The 24,611-nt window shown below is 42.9% G+C and overlaps 1 protein-coding gene across 8 annotated transcripts in view; it reads right to left on the bottom strand.

Annotated features, from left to right (window-relative positions):
• Window positions 1–24,611, bottom strand: part of ptprub (protein tyrosine phosphatase receptor type Ub) — a 406,174-nt gene that overhangs the window by 122,763 nt on the left and 258,800 nt on the right. For all 8 annotated transcript variants that reach the window (XM_014169371.2, XM_014169389.2, XM_014169399.2 and 5 more), the window contains exons 9-12: window positions 22,531–22,640; window positions 20,475–20,676; window positions 11,195–11,297; window positions 10,744–11,017 (exon numbers count right to left, since the gene is read on the bottom strand). In XM_014169371.2, the coding sequence (XP_014024846.1) occupies window positions 10,744–11,017; window positions 11,195–11,297; window positions 20,475–20,676; window positions 22,531–22,640 (689 nt within the window). The remainder of the gene's footprint in view (window positions 1–10,743; window positions 11,018–11,194; window positions 11,298–20,474; window positions 20,677–22,530; window positions 22,641–24,611) is intronic.

The raw sequence follows: 24,611 nt of genomic DNA, 5'->3' as shown, positions 1-24,611 counted from the left end.
TTCACCTTCCGAGAGAGTTCTCAGGGATTATTGCCACACCTGTGTAAATCCCGCCCCAAGCCGACACCAAAAATGCTCTCAAATATCTTCATTGGACCATGAAAAAACTGTAGACCGCGTACCCAGAGGCAAAGTTCAGGGGGACTTTAACAATTTATTTAAGGTCCATGCTGCCCAATTACTATCAAAATATTGGCTGTCCAACTCAAGGGTATAGTTTCCTCTCTTGTCCTCATTTCAGAAAATCTGACCATGACTCCATTTTGCTCTTCTCCCCCATATAAGCAAAGACTCAAGAGGGAAGTTCTGGTGGTCAGGTCTCTACAATGCTGGTCTGACCAATCAGAATCCATGCTCCAAGACTGTTTTGATCCCGTGGACTGGAATATATTCTGTGGTGCCTCTGGGGATAACACCAATGAATGACTCAGACTCCGGATTCATAAACAAAAATGCATTGATGATGTGATACCAATGGTGTCTTTCAAAACGTACCTGAATCAAAAACCATGGATTGATGGCAGCCTTGTCGGGAAACTGAAGGAGAGAGATGGTGCTTAAAAACACGGCAAGGAGACCAGGGACACTTGTAGGGTTAAACAGTACAAATAAGTGGTGGTGTCTGCTTGAGGACAATATGCTTACGTTCTCCACGGAGGACGTATGTCAGTCATTCAAGCATCTTAACCCTCGCAAGACTGCCGGCCCAGACGGCATCCCTAGCTGTGCACCCAGAGCATGTGCAAACCAGCTGGGTGTTGTGTTTTCTGACATTTTCAATCTCTCTCTAGCTCAGGCTGTTAACCCCACCTGCTTCAATATGTTCACTGTCATTCCTGTTCCCAAGAAAGGGAAAGTGGTTGAACTGAATGACTACTCACTTTGGTCACAATTTATTTACATTTTATTTAACCTTTATTTAACTAGGCAAGTCAGTTAAGAACAAACTATTATGTACAATAACGGCCTACACTGGCCAAACACGGACGACGCTGGGCCAATTGTGCGCCGCCCTATAGAACTCCCAATCACAGCCGGTTGTGATACAGCCTTGATAACAACAACAAGAAGCTACATGTGCCACGCTCACTCTCGTTAAAAGCAAGAGCAGAAGCATAAATTATAAACTTTCTCTCTCTACTCCAGCAGTCGCGTTCAGATCTCTGCAGGCACTTCTGGAGAAGTCAGTTAAAATTACACATACCCGAGAACCGTGACAATCATATAAGATCTGACCTAGACCCGTGACATTATTTACAATTATGGATCCAGACCCACTTGAGTCCTGGATTGGGTCTCCAGTATTCGGGTACAGGTGGATCCATGAACACCTCTGGTACAGAGCACTTTCAATTTATTTTGCTGATGGATTTGTTGCGCTGCTAGACTCTAAAGAAGATGAAAATGTGGCTTTTGGCTTTATGGGATTTCTATGAACTTGTAAACAATGACCCATTCCTACATGAGTACTATTTTACAGTTTTTTCTGATTGCTGAGGCACTATCTTTGAAACTATAGGCTATTATTGCAAAACTCTACACACTAACCACAAAACCTTACACCAAACCAGCAAACATTATACATCTCTTGCAAAAGCAAACAATTCTTGCAAAACTCTTCAAACTCTTAAAAAAATTTGCTTTTGCGTCAATACAGTACACACAAACCATCATTTGAATAAGCACATGAAACACCAACTACGCACTGATAGTATAAATGAAAAACACTTGTGACTTTTTCTTTTTCTGTGTGCAGGGCACAGCAGTTTGCAATTAAGTTCTCTCATACATGTAGTAAACACACAGCTATCCAAATGTGTAAAGTATGGATGTGTATTCTGAACATAATCCACTATCAATACAAATACGGGGGAAATGTGATTTAATTTTTTCTCTCAAAATGTTCTAACACTCCTCAAACAACAAAAGGCGAAATAGTGTAGCAATGTAGAGACAAATGTTTACAGTTTTGCTAGAAGTGTGTTATTAAATTGCAAACTGAGTGTAAAGCAGTGAGTTGTGTTTACAGTTTTGCAGTTGCGGTGGTTGATAGCTAGCTAACATGTTAGATTGCATTATAATACCAATGCATTATTTTCATATCTGATTTAGCAACTAAAATAGACTATTCATCACGGAACTAGTTAACACTTCAAGGATATCCATACAAGATGTGTCTTCGACTACCTCAGATCACAATTCAGCTTTTGATTGTTTACTCCTGTCGATAAATGTGGACACAATCAGAATGTGGACATAATCAAGACAACGGGGCTACTCTCAATGATCGGCTACGAAAAGCCAACTGACATTTACTCTTGAGGTGCTGACTTGTTGCACCCTCGACAACTGTGATTATTATTATTTGACCATGCTGGTCATTTATGAACATTTGAACATCTTGGCCATGTTCTGTTATAATCTCCACCCGGCACAGCCAGAAGAGGACTGGCCACCCCTCATAGTCTGGTTCCTCTCTAGGTTTCTTCCTAGGTTTTGGTCTTTCTAGGGAGTTTTTCCTAGCCACCGTGCTTCTACACCTGCATTGCTTGTTGTTTGGGGTTTTAGGCTGGGTTTCTGTACAGCACTTTGAGATATCAGCTGATGTAAGAAGGGCTATATAAATACATTTGATTTGATACTGACAGCTGTCAGATTTACTCAGAATCAAAATATGCATTCATTTTGACATGACAAGTTAAAACATCAAGCCAGCTAAAACCCTAGTTCAAAGCTATTGATACAGTTGTATAAGCTAGCTACTGTGACCATAATTTGCTTTGAAATCCAGGGGATGAATTTTGTTATAAACATGTCTAGCCATAGCTACCAATAATGTATTTGTTTATGAATTAAAATCAGTCCATGATATAGCCTTACATAACTGAAACTCAGTTTACAGGCCACATCAGGACTGCAAGTAGGGTTGCAAAATTCAACAAACTTTCCCCCCAAAAAATCCAGTAATCTTCCAACCACAATTTCTGAAAAACCTCGGAAATGTACCAGAATTGTGCAATCCTAACTGTAAATCACATTATGCTGGCTTGCAAAGTGATGTGTAATTCCTATTGGAATCTAGACGACGTTAGGCTAGCTAAAAGTTACAATTTGTGTTCACCTGCAACTTGCATTCATAATGACTGCCAGGGTTAAGAACAGTGGGAAGAAACGACAGTACCTAAGCCATTTAAACTGGAACAACCATTTCAGTAACGGGTGTAAAAATTCAATGATTGGATTAGTTTAGAAAATAATGATTTATCTTTGTGTAGCATAACATTTAATCAAACAATCACTCAATGTACATGCAAAAGCACAGACATTAAAAACAATTCCAAAAAATCTACCTGTAGTAGAGCATGCTGGGAAAAAAGTTAACTCGTCATCATAACTGTTCAGAGGAGACTGCGTGAGCCTCAGGCCTGGAGGCAAACAAAAGTCATTCCACTACCAAAAATTGTAAAGCCCCCTTTACTGGCTCAAATAGCTGACCAATCAGCCGGATACCAACACTTGGTAAAATTATATTTTACAGTAAACAGACTTTCAGCACACTTATAGGGAAGGACATTCAATAAGCACAGCACTTACACAAATGACTGATGATTGCCCGAGAGAACTTGATAATAAAAAGATTGTGGGGCTGTTTTGTTAGACTTTAGTGCGGCTTTTGACATTATTGATCATCGTCTGCTGCTGGAAAAATGTATCTGTTATGACTTTAAACCCCCTGCTATACTGTGGATAAAGAGTTACTTGTCTAACAGAACAGAGAGGGTGTTCTTTAATGTAAGCCTCTCCAACATAATCCAGGTAGAATCAGGAATTCCCCAGTGTAGCTGTTTAGACCTACTTTTTCAATCTTTAATAACGACATGCCACTGGCTTTCAGTAAAGCCATTGCGTCTATGTATGCACATGACTCAACACTATACACGTCAGCTACTACAACAACTGAAATTACTACAACACTTAACAAAGAGCTGCAGTTAGTTTCAGAATGGGTGGCAAGGAATAAGTTAGTCCTAAATATTTCCAAAACTAAAAGCATTGTATTTGCGACAAATCATTCACTAAACCCTAAACCTCAACTACGTCTTGTAATGAATAATGTGGAAATTGAGAAAGTTGAGGTGACTAAACTGCTTGGAGTAACCCTGGATTGTAAACTCTCATGGTCAAAACATATTGATACAACAGTAGCTAAGATGGGGAGAAGTCTGTCCATAATAAAGCACTGCTCTGCCTTCCTAACAATACTGTCAACAAGGCAAGTCCTACAGGCCCTAGTTTTGTTGCACCTGGACTACTGTTCAGTAGTGTGGTCAGGTGCCACAAAGAGGGATTTAGGAAAATTGCAGTTGGCTCAGAACAGGGAAGCACGGCTGGCCCTTAAAAGTACACGGAGAGCTAACATTAATGATATTGTAGCGGTTTCAGGGGTTGTGTGGTGGATGGACGGTATGTACCTGCGAGGTTTCTGTGTTTTCTGGCTGCCAGGACCATGGACAGCAATGGAAAGTATTCCCCAGAGGCAGGACCATGGACACCTCAGGGTTAACTGCCAGACGGCAGCAGAACAGCCACACCTGTCTCTAGTTGTAATTAGAGACTAAACGGCAGACAGGTGAAACCAATCAGCCTCTACTTAACCGCGCCCTGGGTTTGCTTTCTTTGTCTTTCCTTTGGTGAATGAGGAGGCTATTGGAGAGACTGAGCATACAGTGGAGAATGAGGTTTACCGGAATAAAGAAACTGAAGATTTCAACAAGGAGCGAACTCCAAAGACCAAGAGTGGAGGACCTTCCACTCGTGACGATGTATTTACCTTGTTTGTTTGACTTTTGTATATCAGGAACCCTGACGATACCTGATTAAAAAAATAAACTGTGTTGTTTTTATAAGAAGTGTTGACAAGCTGAATGTACCGAGCTGTCGTTTTAAAATACTAGCACACAGCTTAGACCCCCATGCATACCCCACAAGACATGCCAACAGAGGTCTCCTCACAATCCCCAATTCCAGAACAGACTATGGGAGGTGCACAGTACTACATAGAGCCATTACTACATGGAACTCTATTCCACATCAGGTAACTGATGCAAGCGGTAGAATCAGATTTAAAAAACAGGTAAAAAAACACCTTATGGAACAGGGGGGACTGTGAAGAGATACAGAAAGGTACAGACATACGCATACATTGTAATACAACTGACTAGGTATCCTATCCCCTTTTCACTTTCCCTTTAATACTGTTGTATATATGTAGTGGTGTAATAATGTTATATGATGTACTTTGTTTTATATGTAATGTAAGTGCTTTAATGTGTTTGGACCCCATGAAGAGTAGCTGCTGCCTTGGCACCAGTTAATGGTGATCCATAATAAATAAATAATTAGGTGTTGGCTTAAATCTTCAACCTTGCCTACACTATTAAAAATGCTTGGTTGTTTGGATGCCCCAGTTGCTGGGTTGCAGATATTGGGTCACTTAGTTGGGTTGTTTTCTTTAAAAAGAGCCAGGTTGGGTTGTTGACACTGAGTTATTGATGCTGGGTTATTAAGATATGACCCAGCAGGTCAAATGAGAATACTGGGGGCGTGGCTTTCAGATAGTTATGGTTGGCCACCCGTGAGAGTAAATGTTAAGGTTGAACACTGACAGTTTTGTAGCTTCAATGAGGATTACAGACGTGTATGAGTTCCTTAAGACCCTATGCAAATCCCAATGTTGGAATAGTTACCACTTTATTACTATATAAAGATGTAATTGCATTCGGATGACTGTCATGGCTCTATGTGTAATCAGCAATGTTAATATTATATTAGAATAGGTTACCATGTGAAAGGTTCCCCCTGTGTGACAATTTTTAGAACCCCAAATGCTTCTTCCAGGCTCCTTGACTTCTAAGAGTGTACATGAACTCTCTACCCCCTTTCCTCTGTATGAAGGGTATATAAGCCCAAGAAGGTGATCTGGCATGAAGGGAGTGTGGATTCTCTGTGCCCATGGGGAGAGCCCTGGAACTGGTACAGGGATCGCCTGGCTGTGTAACTACTGTATACCCTTGTTGCCAGAATGGCCTTGGCTGGCAGAGCCCCCTGGGGACTTACGGCTGGGCCTTGTGATCGGGCACTTTGCCTCTATTGTCCAGCTGCTCCCAGTGCTGGAGTCTGGCTCGCTGCCAGCCAAAACAAAGCCCTAATCCCATCCGCCGGTAAAGTCAGACGCTTCACTGTCTAATCCTGCCGCTTATTAACCCAGTTGTGTGAACTGCTCACGCTGCACTGCCCCTAGCATTTCTCCACTGGGCCGGAAAAAGCCACCACCGCCACCGCTGGAGGAAAAGGGGGGTGAGCTGCTCTGCTGATGGGCCCTAGACTAGAATGCACCCATTTATCAGACTTTCACCTAAAATACTCTACAATAACAAAGGTAACCTACCATACCATGCTAACCAGAGATTTGCAAAAAAAAGCCTTGCCGTGCTCTATGAATATTTAAACAGAACATTTCTATCTCTGATCATCTGCACCTGTGTTCAATTATCCCTAAGTAATTGTCTCTGCCAGGTAGCGGGTGATCCTGTAATGGCAGTTTGGACTGATAATGGGGCTTCCTTGGTGTATGATTGGGACTGCTGCAGCTTTATTTGGGCAGGAGAGGAGCAGTGGAGTGAGAGAACAGGAACAGAGGATAGTGGTATTGAATAAAGCCCTGTTGGATCAGGATATTCCTCTACTGAGGATCCTATTAGTCACAGGGTTTAATGAGTCTCCACTGATTTGGAATAAAAGAGAGAAATGGAGTAGATAGAGGAGAAGAATGGAGGGAATGGAGGATAAGGCTAGGGATGAGGAGGGTAAGGCCAGTAGCAGAGGGATGAAAAGAGAAAGATTGAGAGGGAAAGGACGGAGAATGGAAGGAGGGATAATGTGGGGGGGGGGGAGAGAAGGAGAGCCCACTTGTCTCTGAGTAATACCAGCTAATCACAGATTTACTAGCTGGAAGTAATGCGCACAAGAAATTCCCTGTCCTTGACACCCTTTGAATGCTGTGCATCGAATCAAAGCACTGGACACGTTCAGTTACATGGATTCCAGCTAGGGACCATGCCAATCCAGGCATTCCCTTCCAACAAGCACATTTCACACCACAAATATTTTCACATGGGGTACAAGCCTAAAGGAGGTCATTTCCCCTGCTCTTTCAAGCCTGGCATACATTATGGGAGATATACAGTGCCTTCGGAAAGTATTCAGACCCCTTGTCTTTTTCCACGTACAGTAAGTGTACAGTAAGTATTTAGACCCTTTACTCAGTACTTTGTTAAAGGAACTTTGGCAGCGATTACAGCCTCGAGTCTTGTTGGGTATGATGCTACAAGCTTAAGATTTGATTTGACACCTGTATTTGGGGAGTTTCTCTCATTCTTCTCTGCAGATCCTCTTAAGCGCTGTCAGGTTGGATGGTGAGCATTGCTGCACAGCTATTTTCAGGTCTCTCCAGAGATTTTCGATCGGGTTCAAGTCCTGAAGCCACTCCTGCGTTGTCTTGACTGTGTGCTTAGGGTCGTTGTCCTGTTGGAAGGTGAGGTCCTGAGCGCTCTGGAGCAGGATTTTATCAAGCATCTCTCCTTCCTTTGCTCCATCCATCTTTGCCTCGATCCTGACTAGCCTCCCAGTCCCAGACTCTGAAAAACATCCCCACAGCATGATGCTGCCACCACCATGCTTCACCGTAGGGATGGTGCCAGGTTTCCTCCAGACGTGACGCTTGGCATTCAGGCCAAAGAGTTCAATCTTGGTTTCGTCAGACCAGAGAATCTTGTGTCTCATGGTCTGAGAGTCTTTAGGTGCCTTTTGGCAAACTCCAAGCGGGCTGTTTATGTGCCTTTTACTGAGGAGTGCCTTCAGTCTGGTCACTCTACCCATAAAGGCCTGATTGGTGGAGTGCTGCAGAGGAACTCTAGATTGACCATCGGGTTCTTGGTCACCTCCCTGACCAAGGCCCTTCTCCCCGATTGCGCAGTTTGGCCGGACGGCCAGCTCTAGGAAGAGTCTTGGTGGTTCCAAACTTCTTCCATTTAAGAATGATGGAGGCCACTGTGGTCTTGGGGGCCTTCAAGGCTGCAGAAATGTTTTGGTACCTTTTCCCAGATCTGTGCCTCGACACAATCCTGTCTCGGAGCTCTATGGACAATTCCTTCGACCTCATGGCTTGGTTTTTGCTCTGACATGCACTGTCAACTGTGGGACCTTATATAGACGTGTATGCCTTTCCAAATCATGTCCAATGAATTGAATTTACCACAGGTGGACTCCAATCAAGTTGTAGAATCATCTCAAGGATGATCAATGGAAACAGGATGTACCTGAGCTCAATTTTGTGTCTCATAGCAAAGGGTCTGAATACCTATGTAAATAAGGTATGTGTTTTTAATAAATGTCCAGAAATGTCTAAAAACCTGTTTACGCTTTGTCATTATGGGGGTATTGTGTGTAGATTGCTGAGGATTTTGCTTTATTTAATCAATTTTAGAATAAAGCTGTAACATAACAAAATGTGGAAAAAGTCAAGGGGTCTGAATTCTTTCCCAAGGCACTGTACTGTACTGGAGGACAATGGAAGTTAGAAAAATACTACATTTTCATAAACCAACACCAATTCGGCGTTACATATTGAATTACAAATTGCACCCTACTCCCTGGGCACTCCTGTGGATCTGAAAGGATTGATAAGCAATTGGGCAGAATTTCCTCCCAGACAATTAACAACTGAAGCAATTATCATATAGGTTGTCTCAATGAAATGTCTCAATAATGTGCAGAGTATTCAATTTGCCTGCTGGGGGGCAAGGAGACCCCAGCTCCTCTAAAACCATTGACAACTGCATGCCATTTTCAAGGGAATTTTAAATAAATGTTAACTATTTAGTTGTAACATCATCACCTCTTGACGAGCATAGTCATAACTCCACATTTCAGATTATTCCCAGCAAAACAATCAGTAAACATCAATTGTTCATGTTTTTTCAGATATGTGATGGTAGCCTCATAATATCTCTCAATAATGGCCACCATTAATTGGATATTTGAGTGATTTATGAAATCAATGTGAGCTTTACCTGACAAGTATGAGTGGTTTAGGTTAATTTCCCATATTTTGTGGGCTCTGCCTGTCAAGCAGCAGAGGGGTGCATTTGCTGATGTACTGTTAGCTGATATTATAATGTTTAGTTTGCAAGCTACCGGTAGAAACTTTACACAGTTGGCTAAACATAGTGTTAAGTAGACATAGTGTACTTTTTTCTCCAACCAACGTAGGCCTACCTAGTGAAGTTAGCTAACATTATCCCCTTTTCAACATTGTTTTTAAGAGTGTTTAATCATGATTGCTGCTGACAGCCATGATAAGCTACATTGATTGATGGACCATGTTAAATTGGTTTGCTAGCTAATAACAAATCACTTCAATATGGCTAGTTAAACTAACTTTCAGGGGATAAACTAGATGGCTATATCAAAATATTGTTTGATTTGCTTGCCATCTATAGTGGTGATGACAGCAGTCCGACAAAATACTATACATTTTTTAAAACAACATCAGCTTTAAAACCATATTTATCTGCTTCTTTTCTCGTTCATGACATACAATCAGTTGTTTGCATAATTTCCTGTTTTGTAACTTTTTTTTTGCTTTTAAATACAATTATTAGGCTTTATTATTATTATCTTTATTATTTTTAAACTGGATTATTAGCATACATTGTAAGTTACATCACATTTACATTATATACAAAAATAAATCAAAGTCAATAACTTACCATTGTTCACCCCCTCCTCGTTTCGTTGGTTCTTCTCCTTTTCAGTTCCGTTCTAATTTGTTTAAAAACTGTTTAGCTGGGAATCAAGAAATTTTCAATTGCCATTTAGCACCGGGTTTTCCATTTGTGCATTCTCTATACATATGAGGCGAAAAACATTTTTATAGATCTCTTTAAGTATTCCATTGATTTTCCCATATAGTATGGCATTTGGTTCGATTTGAATAGTGTTTCCAAAATCTTGCATTTGTTCCCAGATTTCCTTTGTTCTGCTACATTCTAATAATACGTGTTGAAGTGTTTTATAATCAGTGCATGATGGCATTGGGCATTTTTTTGTTTTAACATAACAGCTCCATTGGACAACTGCTCTCACCGGGAGCCTTCGCACTGAGATTAGCCACGCCGTGTCTCTTACAATTTCTGACAAGTGATTTTCCCATGCCAAACTCTTCCCAAAAGCCTAATCTTTGACGAAGCAAGCTAAATGACATGTTTTTTTGCGTAGCTAGCTAGCTATATGCCAAATGGATAGGTTACCCTCACGTATCTGAATATAGTACATGATGTTAACTGATCATGAAAAGCATGAGTTAGTTGTCGTATAATTCTGATCATAGAGCTAAATGTAAAATAATCGGAAATGTACAGCTCTGACTATGCTCTTCAAGAGGTGATGATATTAAAACCAAAGTTATAACATTTATTTAAAAATCCCTTGAAAACGGCAGGTAGTTGTCAATGCTTTTAAACAAGCAGGGGGTCTCCCAGCAGCCAAATTGAACGCTCTAAACTGTATTGTGACATTTAATTGATAACGACCTATTGCTTACCTACCCATACTCTCAGATCGCCTAAGGGCTAGTGGTTGATCTAGAAATCAGCCACAGCCTTCTTCAAGCCCTGTACTCACCCCTCTGAAGTTGCTCATTGCCTGGAAGTAGACAAGGTAGCTCTTGCGGGGATCCAGCGGGGTGTTCCAGTAGCCATTGTAGGTGTGGTTGTCTCCCACTGTGAAGGGGCTGGCTTCAGGCAGGCTGCTGGGAGGCAGCTCGGCCGTGTAGTAGTGGGGGGTCCCTCTGGCTTGGGCCTCCCCATGGGACATGGGCAGAGGGTAACAGTCCTGAACCCCCAGTTCCCTCTTCACCTTCCTGCCACTCTCCTCCTCTACCACAACCTGGTACGTACTGATGGACACAGAGCACAATACAAGAGGTTGGTATAAATTATTGTAAGATGTTTCTCATTAAGTTTGATCATATAGGGGCATTGGCAAATAATATGTATGTGCTGTAAATGTGACATCGAATGTCTATAAATCTTATATATCAAATCAAATCTGTGAGTGTCTGTTGTATTCTCACCTGACGGGTGCTCCCCTGCCCAGGGCGGGGCGAAGCAACACAGTGATCGTGCTCTCTGTTTCACTCAGAGGGGACGGCATGTCTCCATAGTCAAACATAGGAGCTGAGGAGACAGAGCACAGGAGTACAGACAAAGTTATATTATATTGCAATTAGACTGACCTTGTAATAAACAAGATGTCATGACGTTGGCCTCTTTGAGTACAGGGAGGACAGTTGACCCCCTCCCCCCTTGCACCATCTCCCAACCTACCTTCCCCCACCCAGTCCCTGTGGGAAGGAGTGGTAAAATTCCAGGAGAATCTCTTGCCACATGGCCCATAGAGAGACACAGGAAATTCTTCCAACTCACAGAATTGGGGAGCCAAGCGACATTTAGGTTCTGGAGAAGGTATGAAAGATTGGTGAAGAATCCAGCTACGAACTGGTCCGCTTGGTACAATTTTGTGATACTCAGAAGAGACAATATAGCCATATTACCATAAAACGGTTTATATAATAGCCTCAGCCTTGAGACTTGCATCCACATGGTTGTATAGAATGTATTAATAAGGATAAAACTTTTGTAATACATTGAGATGCTATGTACTGATGTTAATGTGATAGAATTGTATTTCTGTACCAAGCTTAACTCAGTCATCGGCACGACCCCAGGGACACAGACAGGACCAGGCGTCATGTGACATGTTCACTATAAAACTATACCCTGATCTACTTTCTTCAGACCCGGCTTCCACTCCATTGCGAGTTGGCCAATAGGTTTGACCATCCAAGTACTCTACTGAAAGTGAATTATACCACGTGGTTAACTTTTAGACTATCGATACCGACAGAATAAGAACAAGTCTTTGATATTAATTATTAGTCTGCAGCTAAGTAAATTATATCATTGAACGCGAAGACCAACGAAAGTTCCATTCTATGACGACATTAATGAATGTCGCTTTGAAAGATCCATTCTAACAGAGAGAGAGAGAGAGAGAGAGAGAGAGAGAGAGAGAGAGAGAGAGAGAGAGAGAGAGAGAGAGAGAGAGAGAGAAAAACTCTCCAACAGAACGACGCTCCAACAAGGATCCCGACGACACACTGAGCGTACATATATATTGATTGCAATTGTTCTCAAATGAGTGAGCGTTCATGTGCAAAGGATTAGCATGTCAATTGTTAACATTAATGAACTTTGTGTGTCCTCAGCTGACCGTTTATGACCCATTGTTAACAAGACACCAGCCATGCCTGTTTTAGCCCACTAGGGCACATTACTCTACCAATTCTTTGTGATGATAATTACTGTTTGTATACTTTCTGTGAATTACTTAGTTTAGTAAATAAATGATTTTAAGACAATTGATGTATGGATGATTTTAGTAAAGACTGGGTTCGTGCAGATACAACAATTTACGACGTTTGGAATGAGACTGGACGCGAGGTAAAATACACCATTTAAACCAGAAGATAATCGGCCTATACTATAACAGAATATAATATATAATGTTATAATATAGGAAAGTTATATTAGGAAAATTATAGCTTTGTAATCTGAATATTTTCCTTGGTGCCCCGATCTCCTAGTTAATTACAATTAAACGATTAATCAGTTTAATCGGGTGATAATAATTACAGGGAGTTAATTGATAAACATGTCTTCAGTTTAATGGTACCCCAAAGACACGACAAAGATAATATACATAAGCACACACACGCACTTATACACATGCTCTTACACACACTTTAACACACACATACTCTCAAACCACACACAGACACACACGCAGACATACACGCACGCACACAGACAGACACATCCTTCATCAGTCCCCTTTAAAAGCAGCTGAGGTGTGTCTATCCACACATCCTATCTAATAAACATACAGCCTCTTTCCCTATTCTCTCATAAAAGGTATGCAGCCCCATTGACTCTTGTGAGTCCCGTTCCCACAGAAATGTCCCTCCCGAATTTCTCTATGTTCTGGTTGTCTTGGATACCGAGTGCAATTAAAAGTAATGGAAATGCAGGACAAATAGTAGGAGCTTCTCATTTAAAGGGATTTGGCCGAAGCTGCGTTTCTCCCAGGAGATGCGTCCTTCTGCACGGCGTGTCTTTAATAGTCAATTAGTGAAGGGGAGGAAAGGCAAACTATTACGGAGGAATCAACAATTATGGTATAAAAAAATAGGGTTTGGAAAATAGCAGCTAGCTGAATAAACTGCCTTCAATTAAAGTGAGGCGTTTAATAAGTGTGTGCTTATTTTATTCACACGTAATATAAAAGCTCTAGCGTGCTACGAAGAGTGTGAGGTGTTTGATGTCAGTAAGGTGTTGGTCGGTTGGGAGTAGGTTTTGAGGGGGTTTATTGGGGTAAGCTTTGTGGAGATAAAGTAAGAATTAGCTTGAGGGTTGTGTACAGTTCATTGTGTTCTCTGTGGTAGTTCAATCTGGAAGATTGTAGACTAGACGGCAGGCTCTGTAGCTGTCTTAGTAGGGGTGCACGTACATTATGTGGAGTTCGTTATAGGCACTATAAGCTAGTTGTCAGTGTAGCAATGAGAGACGCTCAGTACATGTGAATGTTCTGCTGTTCTGAGGGGGAGGATGATACATAAGGGCTTTTGGACTCTCTCTCTGGCCATGTACCAGCAGGTCCCTGACTGACGTACAGACACCAAGGAGTGATTAAGCAGTACATCTATAATTAAAGAACTCTCAGTACTCTCCTTTGCATGAAGACACACTCATACACCCACTGAGAGAAAGAGAGAGAAAGAGAGAGAGAGAGGGGAGAGAGAGCGAGAGAGCTGCATTGAGGTTTCCTCTGAGGTGTTTTTATTCCTGCCTTTTTACACAGGGAAACATGCATCATTAAAAGTGAATAGAACACCAGGGATGGATTTCCTTCTTCAGTAATAAGCTCAGAGTCTGTCTCTCTCTCGGCTGGGAGATGCTGCATGGTCCCATGAAGATATCTATCCTTACACATAACAACCGCTGTTTCCCCTCTGCTCTTTGTGCTTTGTTGTGTTCGATGAAATGGTGTCACTCCTTTTGAGAGGATGGGAGTGGTAGTACAGCATCCACTCTTCTGGGAAAACTTTTGGAACATTTCTGCGGGGACTTCCATTCAGCCATGAGCATCAGTGAGGTCGGATACTGATGTTGGGTGATTAGGCCTGGCTGGCAGTCGGCGTTCCAATTCTTCCCAAAGGTGTTTGATGGGGTTGAGGTCAGGGCTCTATGCAGGCCAGTAAAGTTCTTCCACACCAATCTTGACAAACCATTTCTGTATGGACCTCACATTGTGCCCGGGCGCATTGTCATGCTGAAACAGGAAAGGGCCTTCCCCAAACTGTTGCCACAAAGTTGGAAGCACAGAATCGTCTAGAATGTCATTGTACAGTATGCTGTATAGTTAAAATTTCCCTTCACTGGAACTAAGGGGCCTAGACAGAACCATGAAAAACAGCCCCAGACCATTATTCCTCCTCCACCAAACTTTACAGTTGGTAATATGCATTCGGGCAGGTAGCAGTCTCCTGGCATCTGCCAAACCCTGATTCGTCCGTCGGAATGCCAGATGGTGTTTTTTGAAATGTGTTATGAATGTATTCTAATGTTTTTAATATTGTATAACTGCCTTAATTTCGCCAGACCCCAGGAAGAGTAGCTGCTATGGGGATCCATAATAAATACAAATACAAATGGTGAAGTGTGATTCATCACTCCAGAGTACATGTTCCCACTGCTCCAGAGCCCAATAGCAGCATGCTTTACACCACTCCAGCCAATGCTTGGCATTGCGTATGGTGATCTTTGGCTTGTGTGCGGCTGCTCGGCCATGGAAACCCATTTCATGAAGCTCCTGACGAACAGTTCTTGTGCTGATGTTGCTTCCAGAGGTAGTTTTGAACTCAGTAGTTCAAAACTACCTCTGAGTGTTGCAACCAAGGACAGATGATTTTTACACGCTACACGCTTCTGCTCTTGGCGGTGCCGTTCTGTGAGCTTCTGTGGCCTACCACTTCGCGGTTGAGCCATTGTTGCTCCCAGACATTTCCACTTCACAATAACAGCACTTACAGTTGACAGGGGCAGTTCTAGCAGGGCAGAAACTTGACGAACTGATTTGTTGGAAAGTTGGCATCCTATGACGGTGCCACGTTGAAAGTCACTGAGCTCTTCAGTAAGGCCATTCCACTGCCAATGTTTGTCTATGGCTGTGTGCTCAATATTATATACCTGTCAGCAACAGATGTGGCTGAAATAGCCAAACCCACAAATTTGAAAGGGTATCCACATACTTTTGCATATCGTGTATTTACAGACTCCTGTTAACTCCTTCAGACAGTTGATGTTCAACTTTGATTCATGCTAGGTGCAAAGGTTGACATGGCACACGTGGAATCGCACTCTACACACACGTACACATGGATTTTGTATTGTAGATACAGTGCATTCGGAAAGTATTCAGACCCCGTGACCTTTTCCACATTTTGTTACGTTACAGCCTTATTCTAAAATGGATTCAATTGTGTTTTTCCCCTCATTAATCTGCACACAACACTCCATAATGAAAAAGCAAAAACAGGGTTTTAGCAATGTTTGCAAATGTATTACATTTACATAAATATTTAGACCCTTTACTCAGTACTTTGTCGAAGATCCTTTGGCAGTGATTACAGCCTCGAGTCTTCTTGAGTAGGATGCTACTCTAAGCTTGGCACACCTGTATTTGGGGAGTTTCTCCCATTCTTCTCTGCAGATCCTCTCAAGCTCTGTCAGGTTGGATGGGGAGAGTCGCTGCACAGCTACTTTCAGGTCTCTCCAGAAATGTTCGATCAGGTTCAAGTCCGGGCTCTGGCTGGGCCACTCAGACATTCAGAGACTTGTCCGGAAGCCACTCCTGCGTTGTCTTGGTTGTGTGCTGAGGGTCGTTGTTCTGTTGGAAGGTGAACCTTTGCCCCAGTCTGAGGTCCTGAGCACTCTGGAGCAGGTTTTCATCAAGGGTCTCCCTGTACATTGCTCCGTTCATCTTTCTCTCGATCCTGACTAGTCTCCCAGTCCATGCCGGTGAAAAACATCCCCACAGCATAAGCCTGCCACGACCATGCTTAATCTTAGGGATGGTGCCAGGTTTCCTCCAGACATGACATTTGGCATTCAGGCCAAAGAGTTTCATCTTGGTTTCATCAGACCATATACGGGTGTTTCCTGTTTTAGTTTCTATAGCCTGGGAGCAGCAAAATGGAGTCATGATCCAATTTGCCGAAGGCAGGGTGGGGGAGGGCTTTGTATGCATCACAGAAGTTAGAATAGCAATGATCCAGAATGCTAGCAGCCCGTGTCGCGCATTCGATATGCTGATAGAATTTAGGAAGTATCTTTCTCAGGTTAGCTTTGTTAAAATCTCCAGCTACAATAAATGCAGCCTCAGGATGTATGGTTTCCAGTTTACATAGAGTCCAGTGAAGTTCTTTCAGGGCCAACGAGGTACTTGGGGGGGGGGTATACACGGCTGTGACTATAATCAAAAATAATTATCTTGAAAAATAATGCGGTCGGCATTTGATTGTAATGCATTCTAGGTCAGGTGAACAAAAGGACTTGAGTTCCTGTATGTTGTTATGATTAAATACTCATGGTGTAATCATAAGGTATACACCCCCGCCCTTCTTCTTACCGTGATGCGTGAAGAAACTGGGTGGCTGTACTGACTGACAGCATATCCCGAGTGAGCCATGTTTCCGTGAAACAGAGAATGTTAAAATCTCTGACGTCTCTCTGGAAGGCAACTCGTGCCCTAATTTCATCCACCTTGCTATCTAGAGATTGGACGTTGGCGAGTAATTTGCTCGGGAGAGGTTGATGGTGTGCTCGCCTTCTGAGTCTGACCAGTAGGCCGCTCCATTTGCCTCTCCTGCGGCGACCGCGTGGTTTTGGGTCGGCCTCTGGGATAAGATCCCATGTCCAGGGTGGAGGTCCAAACAAAGTATCCGCTTCAGGAAAGACGTATTCCTGGTCGTAATGTTGGTAAGTTGTCATCGCTTTTATATCCAATAGTTCTTCCCAGCTGTATGTAATAACACTTGAGGTTTCCTGGGCTAACAATGGAAGAAATAATACATAAAATATTACATAGAAAAACAAATAACTGCATAGTTTCCTAAGGCCCTGAAGCGAGGCGACCATCTCTGTCGGCGCCATCTCTGTCGGCGCCATCTCTGTCGGCGCCATCTCTGTCGGCGCCATCTCTGTCGGCGCCACGTGGACTGGGATATGTTCCAGATAGCTTCAGAGAACAACAGTGATGTATACGCTGACTCGGTTAGCGAGTTTATTAGCGAGTGCATCGGAGATGTCGTACCCACTGTGACTATTAAAACATTTCGTAACCAGAAACCGTGGATTGATGGCAGTATTCGCACAAAACTGAAAGTGCAAACCACCACTTTTAATCATGGCAAGGCGACTGGAAACGTGACCGAATACAAACAGTGCAGATATTCCCTCCGCAAGGCAATCAAACAAGCAAAGCGTCAGTATAGAGACAAAGTAGAGTCACAATTCAACGGCTCAAACACGAGACGTATGTGGCAGGGTCTACAGTCAATCACAGATTACAAACAAAAAAAACAGCCCCGTCATGGACATTGACGTCTTTCAGGACAATACAGTGCCACTGACACGGCCCGCTACCAAAACCTGTGGGCTCTCCTTCTCCGTGGCCAACGTGAGTAAAACATTTAAACGTATTAACCCATGCAAGGCTGCCGGCCCAGACGGCATCCCTAGCCGCGTCCTCAGAGCATGCGCAGACCAGCTGGCTGGTGTGTTTACAGACATATTCAATCAATCCCTATCCCAGTCTGTTTTCCCCACATTCTTCAAGATGTCCACCATTGTTACTGTTCCCAAGAAAGCTAAGGTAACTGAACTAAATGACTATCGCCCCGTTGCACTCACTTCTGTCATCATGAAGTGCTTTGAGAGACTAGTCAATGAGCATATCCCCTCCACCCTACCTGATACCCTAGACCCACTCCAATTTGCTTACCTCCCCAATAGGTCCACTGACGATGCAATCGTCATCACACTGCACACTGCCCTATCCCATCTGTACAAGAGGAATACTTATGTAAGAATGCTGTTCATTGACTACTGCTTAGAATGTAATACCATAGTACCCTCTAAACTCGTCATTAAGCTTAAGACCCTGGATCTCGACCCCACCCTGTGCAACTGGGTCCTGGACTTTCTGATGGGCCACCCCCAGCTGGTGAAGGTAGGAAACAACATCTCCACCCCGCTGAACACTGGGGCCCCACAAGAGCGCATTCTCAGCACTCTCCTCTACTCCCTGTTCACCCATGACTGTGTGGCCATGTACACTTCCAACTCAATCATCAAGTTTGCATATGACACTTCAGTGGTAGGCTTGATTACCAACAACGACGAGACGGCTTACTGGGAGGAGGTGAGGGCCCTCTGCGTGTGGTGTCAGGAAAATAACCTCTCACTCAACGTCAACAAAACGAAGGAGACGATCGTGGACCTCAGGAAACAATAGAGGGAGCACCCCCCCCCCCATCCACATTGATGGGACAGTAGTGGAGAAGGTGGAAAGTTTTAAGTTCCTCACAAACTCACAAACTTTTACAGATGCTCAATCGAGAGCATCCTGTCAGGCTGTATCACCGCCTGGTACGGCAACTGCACTGCCCTCAACCACAAGGCTCTCCAGTTGGTAGTGCGGTCTGCACAACGCATCACCGGGGGCAAACTACCTGCCCTCCAGGACACCTACAGCACCCGATGTCACAGGAAGGCCAACAAGATCATCAAGGACAACAACCACCCGAGCCACTGCCTGTTCACCCCGCTATGATCCAGAAGGCGAGCTCAGTAAAGGTGCATCAAAGCTGGGACCGAGAGACTGAAAAACAGCTTCTATCTCAAGGCAATCAGACTGTTAAACAGACATCACTAACATAGAGAGGCTGCTGTCAACATACAGACTCAAATCTCTGGCCACTTCAATGAATGGACTTAATAAAGGTATCACTAGTCACCTTAAATAACGCCACTTTAATAATGTTTACATATCCTGCATTACTCATCTCATATGTATATACTGTACTCTATACCATCTACTGTATCTTGCCTATGGCGCATGGCCATCGCTCATCTATATATTTATATGTACATATTCTTATTCATCCCTTACATTTGTGTGTATAAGGTAGTTGTTGTGAATTCGTTAGATTACTTGTTATATATTACTGCATTGTCGGAACTAGAAGCACAAGCATTTCGCTACATTCACATTAACATCTGCTAACCATGTGTATGTGAGCAATACAATTTGATTTGATTTGACCAGAGAATCTTGTTTCTCATGGTCTGAGAGTCCTTTAGGTGCCTTTTGGCAAACTCCAAGCCTTTTACTGAGGAGTGCCTTCAGTCTGGCCACTCTACCATAAAGGCCTGATTGGTGGAGTGCTGAAGAGATGGATGCCCTTCTGGAAGGTTCTCCAATCTCCACAGAGGAACTCTGGGGCTCTGTCAGAGTGACCATCGGGTTCTTGGTCACCTCCCTGACCAAGGCCCTTCTCCCCCGTTTGCTCAGTTTGGCTAGGTGGCCAGCTCTAGGAAGAGTCTGGGTGGTTCCAAACTTCTTCCATTTTAGAATGATGGAGGCCACTGTCTTCTTGGGGACCTTCAATGCTGCAGAAATGTTTTGGTACCCTTCCCCAGATCTGTGCCTCGACACAATCCTGTCTCTGAGCTCTATGGACAATTCCTTCGACCTCATGGCTTGGTTTTTGATCTGACATGCACTGTCAACTGTGGGACCATATAAAGACAGGTGTGTGCCTTTCCAAATCATGTCCAATCAATTGAATTTACCACAGGTGGAGTCCAATGAAGTTGTAGAAACATCTCAAGGATGATCAGTGGAAGCAGGATGCATCTGAGCTCAATTTCATGTCTCATAGCATAAGATCTGCATACTGATGCAAGTAAGGTAATGCGTTTGCAAACATTTCTAAAAACCTGTTTTCGCTTTGTCATCATGGGGTATTGTGTGTAAATTGATAAGGAAAAATGCATGTAATCCATTTTAGAATGAGGCTGTAACGTAACAAAATGTGGAAAATAGAAAGGGTCTGAATACTTTCCGAATGCACTGTAACTGCCTTAATGTTGCTTGACCCCAGGGAGAGTAGCTGCTGCCTAGCGTGAACACACACACCTGCAGGTGTGCACACACATACCAACACTCACCTGAAATGTTGGTGGTGATCTCAGTTAGGGCGGTCTGGCCGAAGCCCTTGGTTGTGCGGGCGCGGACAGAAATCAGATATGTGGTGCCAGGGTGAAGGTTGGAGAACATGTGATAGGTCTCGTTCCTCAGTTTCGACACTGTTCTCCTAGGTCCTGGCACGTTGATGCCCGGGTCAGACGACTCAATGCTCTGATAGCTGATCTATGGACAGATTAAAAAAAGACACCAGAATGATTCATACAGCAATTATTTCTGAGAGCATGAGTTATTTACATGTGGAGCAACTATCCTTTAACTTTTGTTCAATTGACTTTCTCTGAGGATTCACATCTGACTTTGAAAATTGTACTGCTGCTCTAAGTCAATGTACTGATTGGTAATTTTTTTTTGCAAATCAAAATCTAATCAAATTGTATTAATCACTTGCTTCGTAAACAATAGGTGTGTACAATGCAGAGAGTAAGAAAATACAGAAATAATAGAAAAGTAAAACATTTAATAATAAAAGTAATAATAGATACACAATGAGTAACAATAACTTGGCTATATACAAGGGGTACCAGTACCAAGTCGATGTGCAGGGGTACAAGGTAATTGAGGTAGACATGTACATATAACTAGAAATAAAGTGACAGAAATAGTAGCAGCAGCATATGTGATGCAGTCCAGTGTAATGCTGTTATTTTGTCATGAAATTGGAATCATTATCAAAACGCTATTTCTTTGTGTGTTTACAGAGATCACAACCTGCAGGTTGCACAATAACAAGATGCTAATGATTTTGTTTGGCTTGCTAATCCATTCGTAATGGCCAAGCCTGAAGGATATTCATGCTAATGTAGAAATGTGTTCTGTGTGAAATATTGATGCTGTTGGAAGCAACTTTTTTTCCCACCCAGTCAAACTGTCTTATGGGATTCCACCCATGTGGCGTCAGAGAGTAATGTAAAAACTGGGAATGTTAAATAACACAGACACACCTTGCTTCCCACTGACTTGAACCAAACCATTGACTATGAAGATTATTTTAAAAGCACCATAATAACCCATGCAGGCGTGGTAGCTGTGAAGACAGCCAATGACTGTACCAGGTACACACAGAGACCTATGTGTTCCTCATAAAAAAAGCCAATACAAAAGCCGATAATAGCCTTCAAAAAGAGCAAAGAGGTCCAAGAAGGGGCTTGTGAGGCTGGAGTCGTGGCGGTCGATGGGCTCAGGGAGACAGGTCAAAGCTTTAATGGGAGAGAAATTAAGAGGATTTCTTCTGTGGCTCCGTCTAAAGCTCTCTTTGTCAGCTCAGAGAGATCAGGACGCTACGGGGAGAAAATCCATCCCTGCCTCCACTTTATATGTCAAACCACAAATCCCATTTAATAATATCCTCCTTGAGATGACATTGAAAGAGAGAGGGCTGGGTGAAGGCTTGAGGCTGGTATAGGTAATACTGTACTGACCACCTACCATAGGTGAAGACAAAAGGGTGAAAGTGAGACTAACGTTACAAATTGTCTGTTTTCATCGGAGACCTACTCCAAAATGAGCATGAATAAATTAGTGCTAATAAATGAGGGTGAAAAATGTGATGATGCATGGCAGTGCTATATGCTGATAAATATTTTTCTTAACTACTCTTGGTGACAAGGTGCCAGACTATTTGCTAGCTCTAGATGTACTATTAAATGTGTGGAGAGAAACAGAGAGCGCTCTGGGGATGGAATATGAGCTTGTAAAAAAATGTACTGTACAGTACTATAGCTTCTGCCTGTATTCTTAGTCAAACCATTACCTCAAATAACAACCCCCTGTAAAATATAGCTTTTGTTCTGTCCTTGTTTCAAACTCTCTGTTTGAAAGGTTCTGTGACATTTCTCTCCTAGAACTTAACTATACTAATCAATGCCTGTGACACTCCTCTTGCTAACCTAAACTACACCAAAAAATGCCTACAAACTCTAATAGGATACGAGAGCCAGGAGGGTGAACCTGAGAACTTTGGGAGGAGATGTTTAGAGGTGATTGGAGGGCATCAAGCAGAGTGAGAAGCATCCTTACCTCGTATTGGGTGATGAGACCATTGGGTTCCACTGGCTCCTCCCACTTGAGGAAAATCATGTCCTCCAGGGGGGTGAAGGTCAGCGATTCAGGGGCGATGCCACCGGGAACTATGGGAAATAAGCAACAGGTCAGGAAATTGAAGTGGTAATATCATGGCAAGCATCTCATAATGTCAATATCATATTCAGTGGTCAATGTCACTGAGTCTCTCTTACAATGTTAGCTTTAGAACTGAGAATTCTGCACCATGTAGGACATAAAGGACTATATGTTGTGTTAACCATAGTGTATATAGTCAGGGCCAGTCAGAGAGTGTACAAGCAAAGAGAATAGGACGGATATAAAACCACTGAAGTAGAGTAATCACTATAGTAAATAACAAGTACTTAGAGTCAATTCAGACTGATCAGGTTCATACTATCATCATGATGGTGAGGTTAATATTACGTGATACAGAGACCCCTAAAGACATTACTTTGAGCACTGAGTCTGACAGTGACATGATATAATTACTTAACAATAGTGGACAAGATATTTCTATTGTACCATGAGTCTTATGCCTTCAAAATACCTCAGGGAAATAGTGGTGATTAAATGCATCCTCAGCTGATGGCCAGTGATCCTTCGTATAAATGCTGAATGCTGTTAAAACTTTGCCTGGCCTGGACACCAGGGGGAAGCCTGGCCTTGACACATCCCTATAAAAACAATGCTAACTGTTTTTATAGTATCCTCTGTGCTCTGTGGTTTTGTATTCCAGACCACAATCCCCATTAGTCTGGGTGTGTAGAGTGCAGGGTGGAGGGGTAGTTGGGGGAGAGGGATCAACCCTGGGGCAAAAGCAACAACCATTCAGCGCTGTGAGGAAACAGCTGAGTCTGGTGTTATTTCGGTAGTGACAGAGTTTGGAAAGAGAGTTCATGATTAAAAGCTTTTGAAGAGCGTGTTTATAATTGACAGGTATCTCTATTTTTCTCTTTCTCTCTCCCTTGCTTTTTGTCTCATTCTCGTTCGCTCTCTCACACACTTTTGTTTTTCTCCCTTTGGTGTGAGAACAGTGCGTTTGTTTAGTTTCTTTTTAATGGAAAAATGTATTTGTCCTTTAGCCAGGCATCTGCAATGCACCGAGGCGGCTGTTGGCTGCCTTGGCACAAAAGGAATATATTGGGAGATATGGGGGAAAATCCGTCCTCTGGCTTACTGGTGGGCCTCAGATATGATTATTAATATTTAATTTTCATTTGAGAAAGGAGACGGATCCTTCGGTATGCTGATGCAGCCTCTTTGAGATGGTCACAATGCTTTTATTCAAGTCTACTGAGACACAACCGTATGGGAAAGGAGACGGACCATGATAGTTATGAATCCCTTCAACCAAACTGTAGCTACTTGTAACGTCTGCTTCCAACTCACACCCTCAAACACGTAGATCCCCTGAACACAGCTCACTTTCCAGCCCACATTTGCGCTCACACTCTCAAACACCTAGATCCCCTGAACGCAGCTCACTCTCCAGATCCCAAATCACCTGGATTCTAATCACCTGTTCACACACCTGTATGTCATTATCATACACTATTTAGTTCAGTTCTTTGCACCCCATCACTGTGAGGTATTGTTTGTTTTGTGACACACGTCTTTCAGAGCTCTGGCTTTCCTGTGATCTACTCCTCCAGTGTATGATAGTTTTGGCCTGCCTCACTAACGACGCCTATTCCCTGCCTGTACTGTTGCCCTTTTGGACTCCCTGTGTATGATATTCTGCCTGCCCCTGGACCCAGCTACCTGCCTTCTCCTGTGGTCCTTTGCAATAACCACCTGCTGCGTCCTGCGCTTGAAACCAGCTCTCTGTCTCCCCTCGTGTTCTTTACACTACTGATGTTGACTGACCCAGTGTTATCAATCCCAACTGTATAGATAGCTAGATTTTCATTCCATTTGAACAGCACTATTTTTGTTCATTTGTTTATACCCTCTGGAGAAAAGTTTTGGATGACTCCCTAGGTACTTTGAGTTATTTTGGTCTCACAGAAGTTTCACCACTACCTAAACAGACAGACACCAAAGTGATCCATGAA

Source organism: Salmo salar, chromosome ssa02 (genome assembly GCF_905237065.1).
Source record: "Salmo salar chromosome ssa02, Ssal_v3.1, whole genome shotgun sequence".
Taxonomy (NCBI): Eukaryota; Metazoa; Chordata; class Actinopteri; order Salmoniformes; family Salmonidae; genus Salmo; species Salmo salar.
The sequence above is the reverse complement of the archived record's forward strand: the minus strand, read 5'-3'. Positions and strand labels throughout refer to the sequence as shown.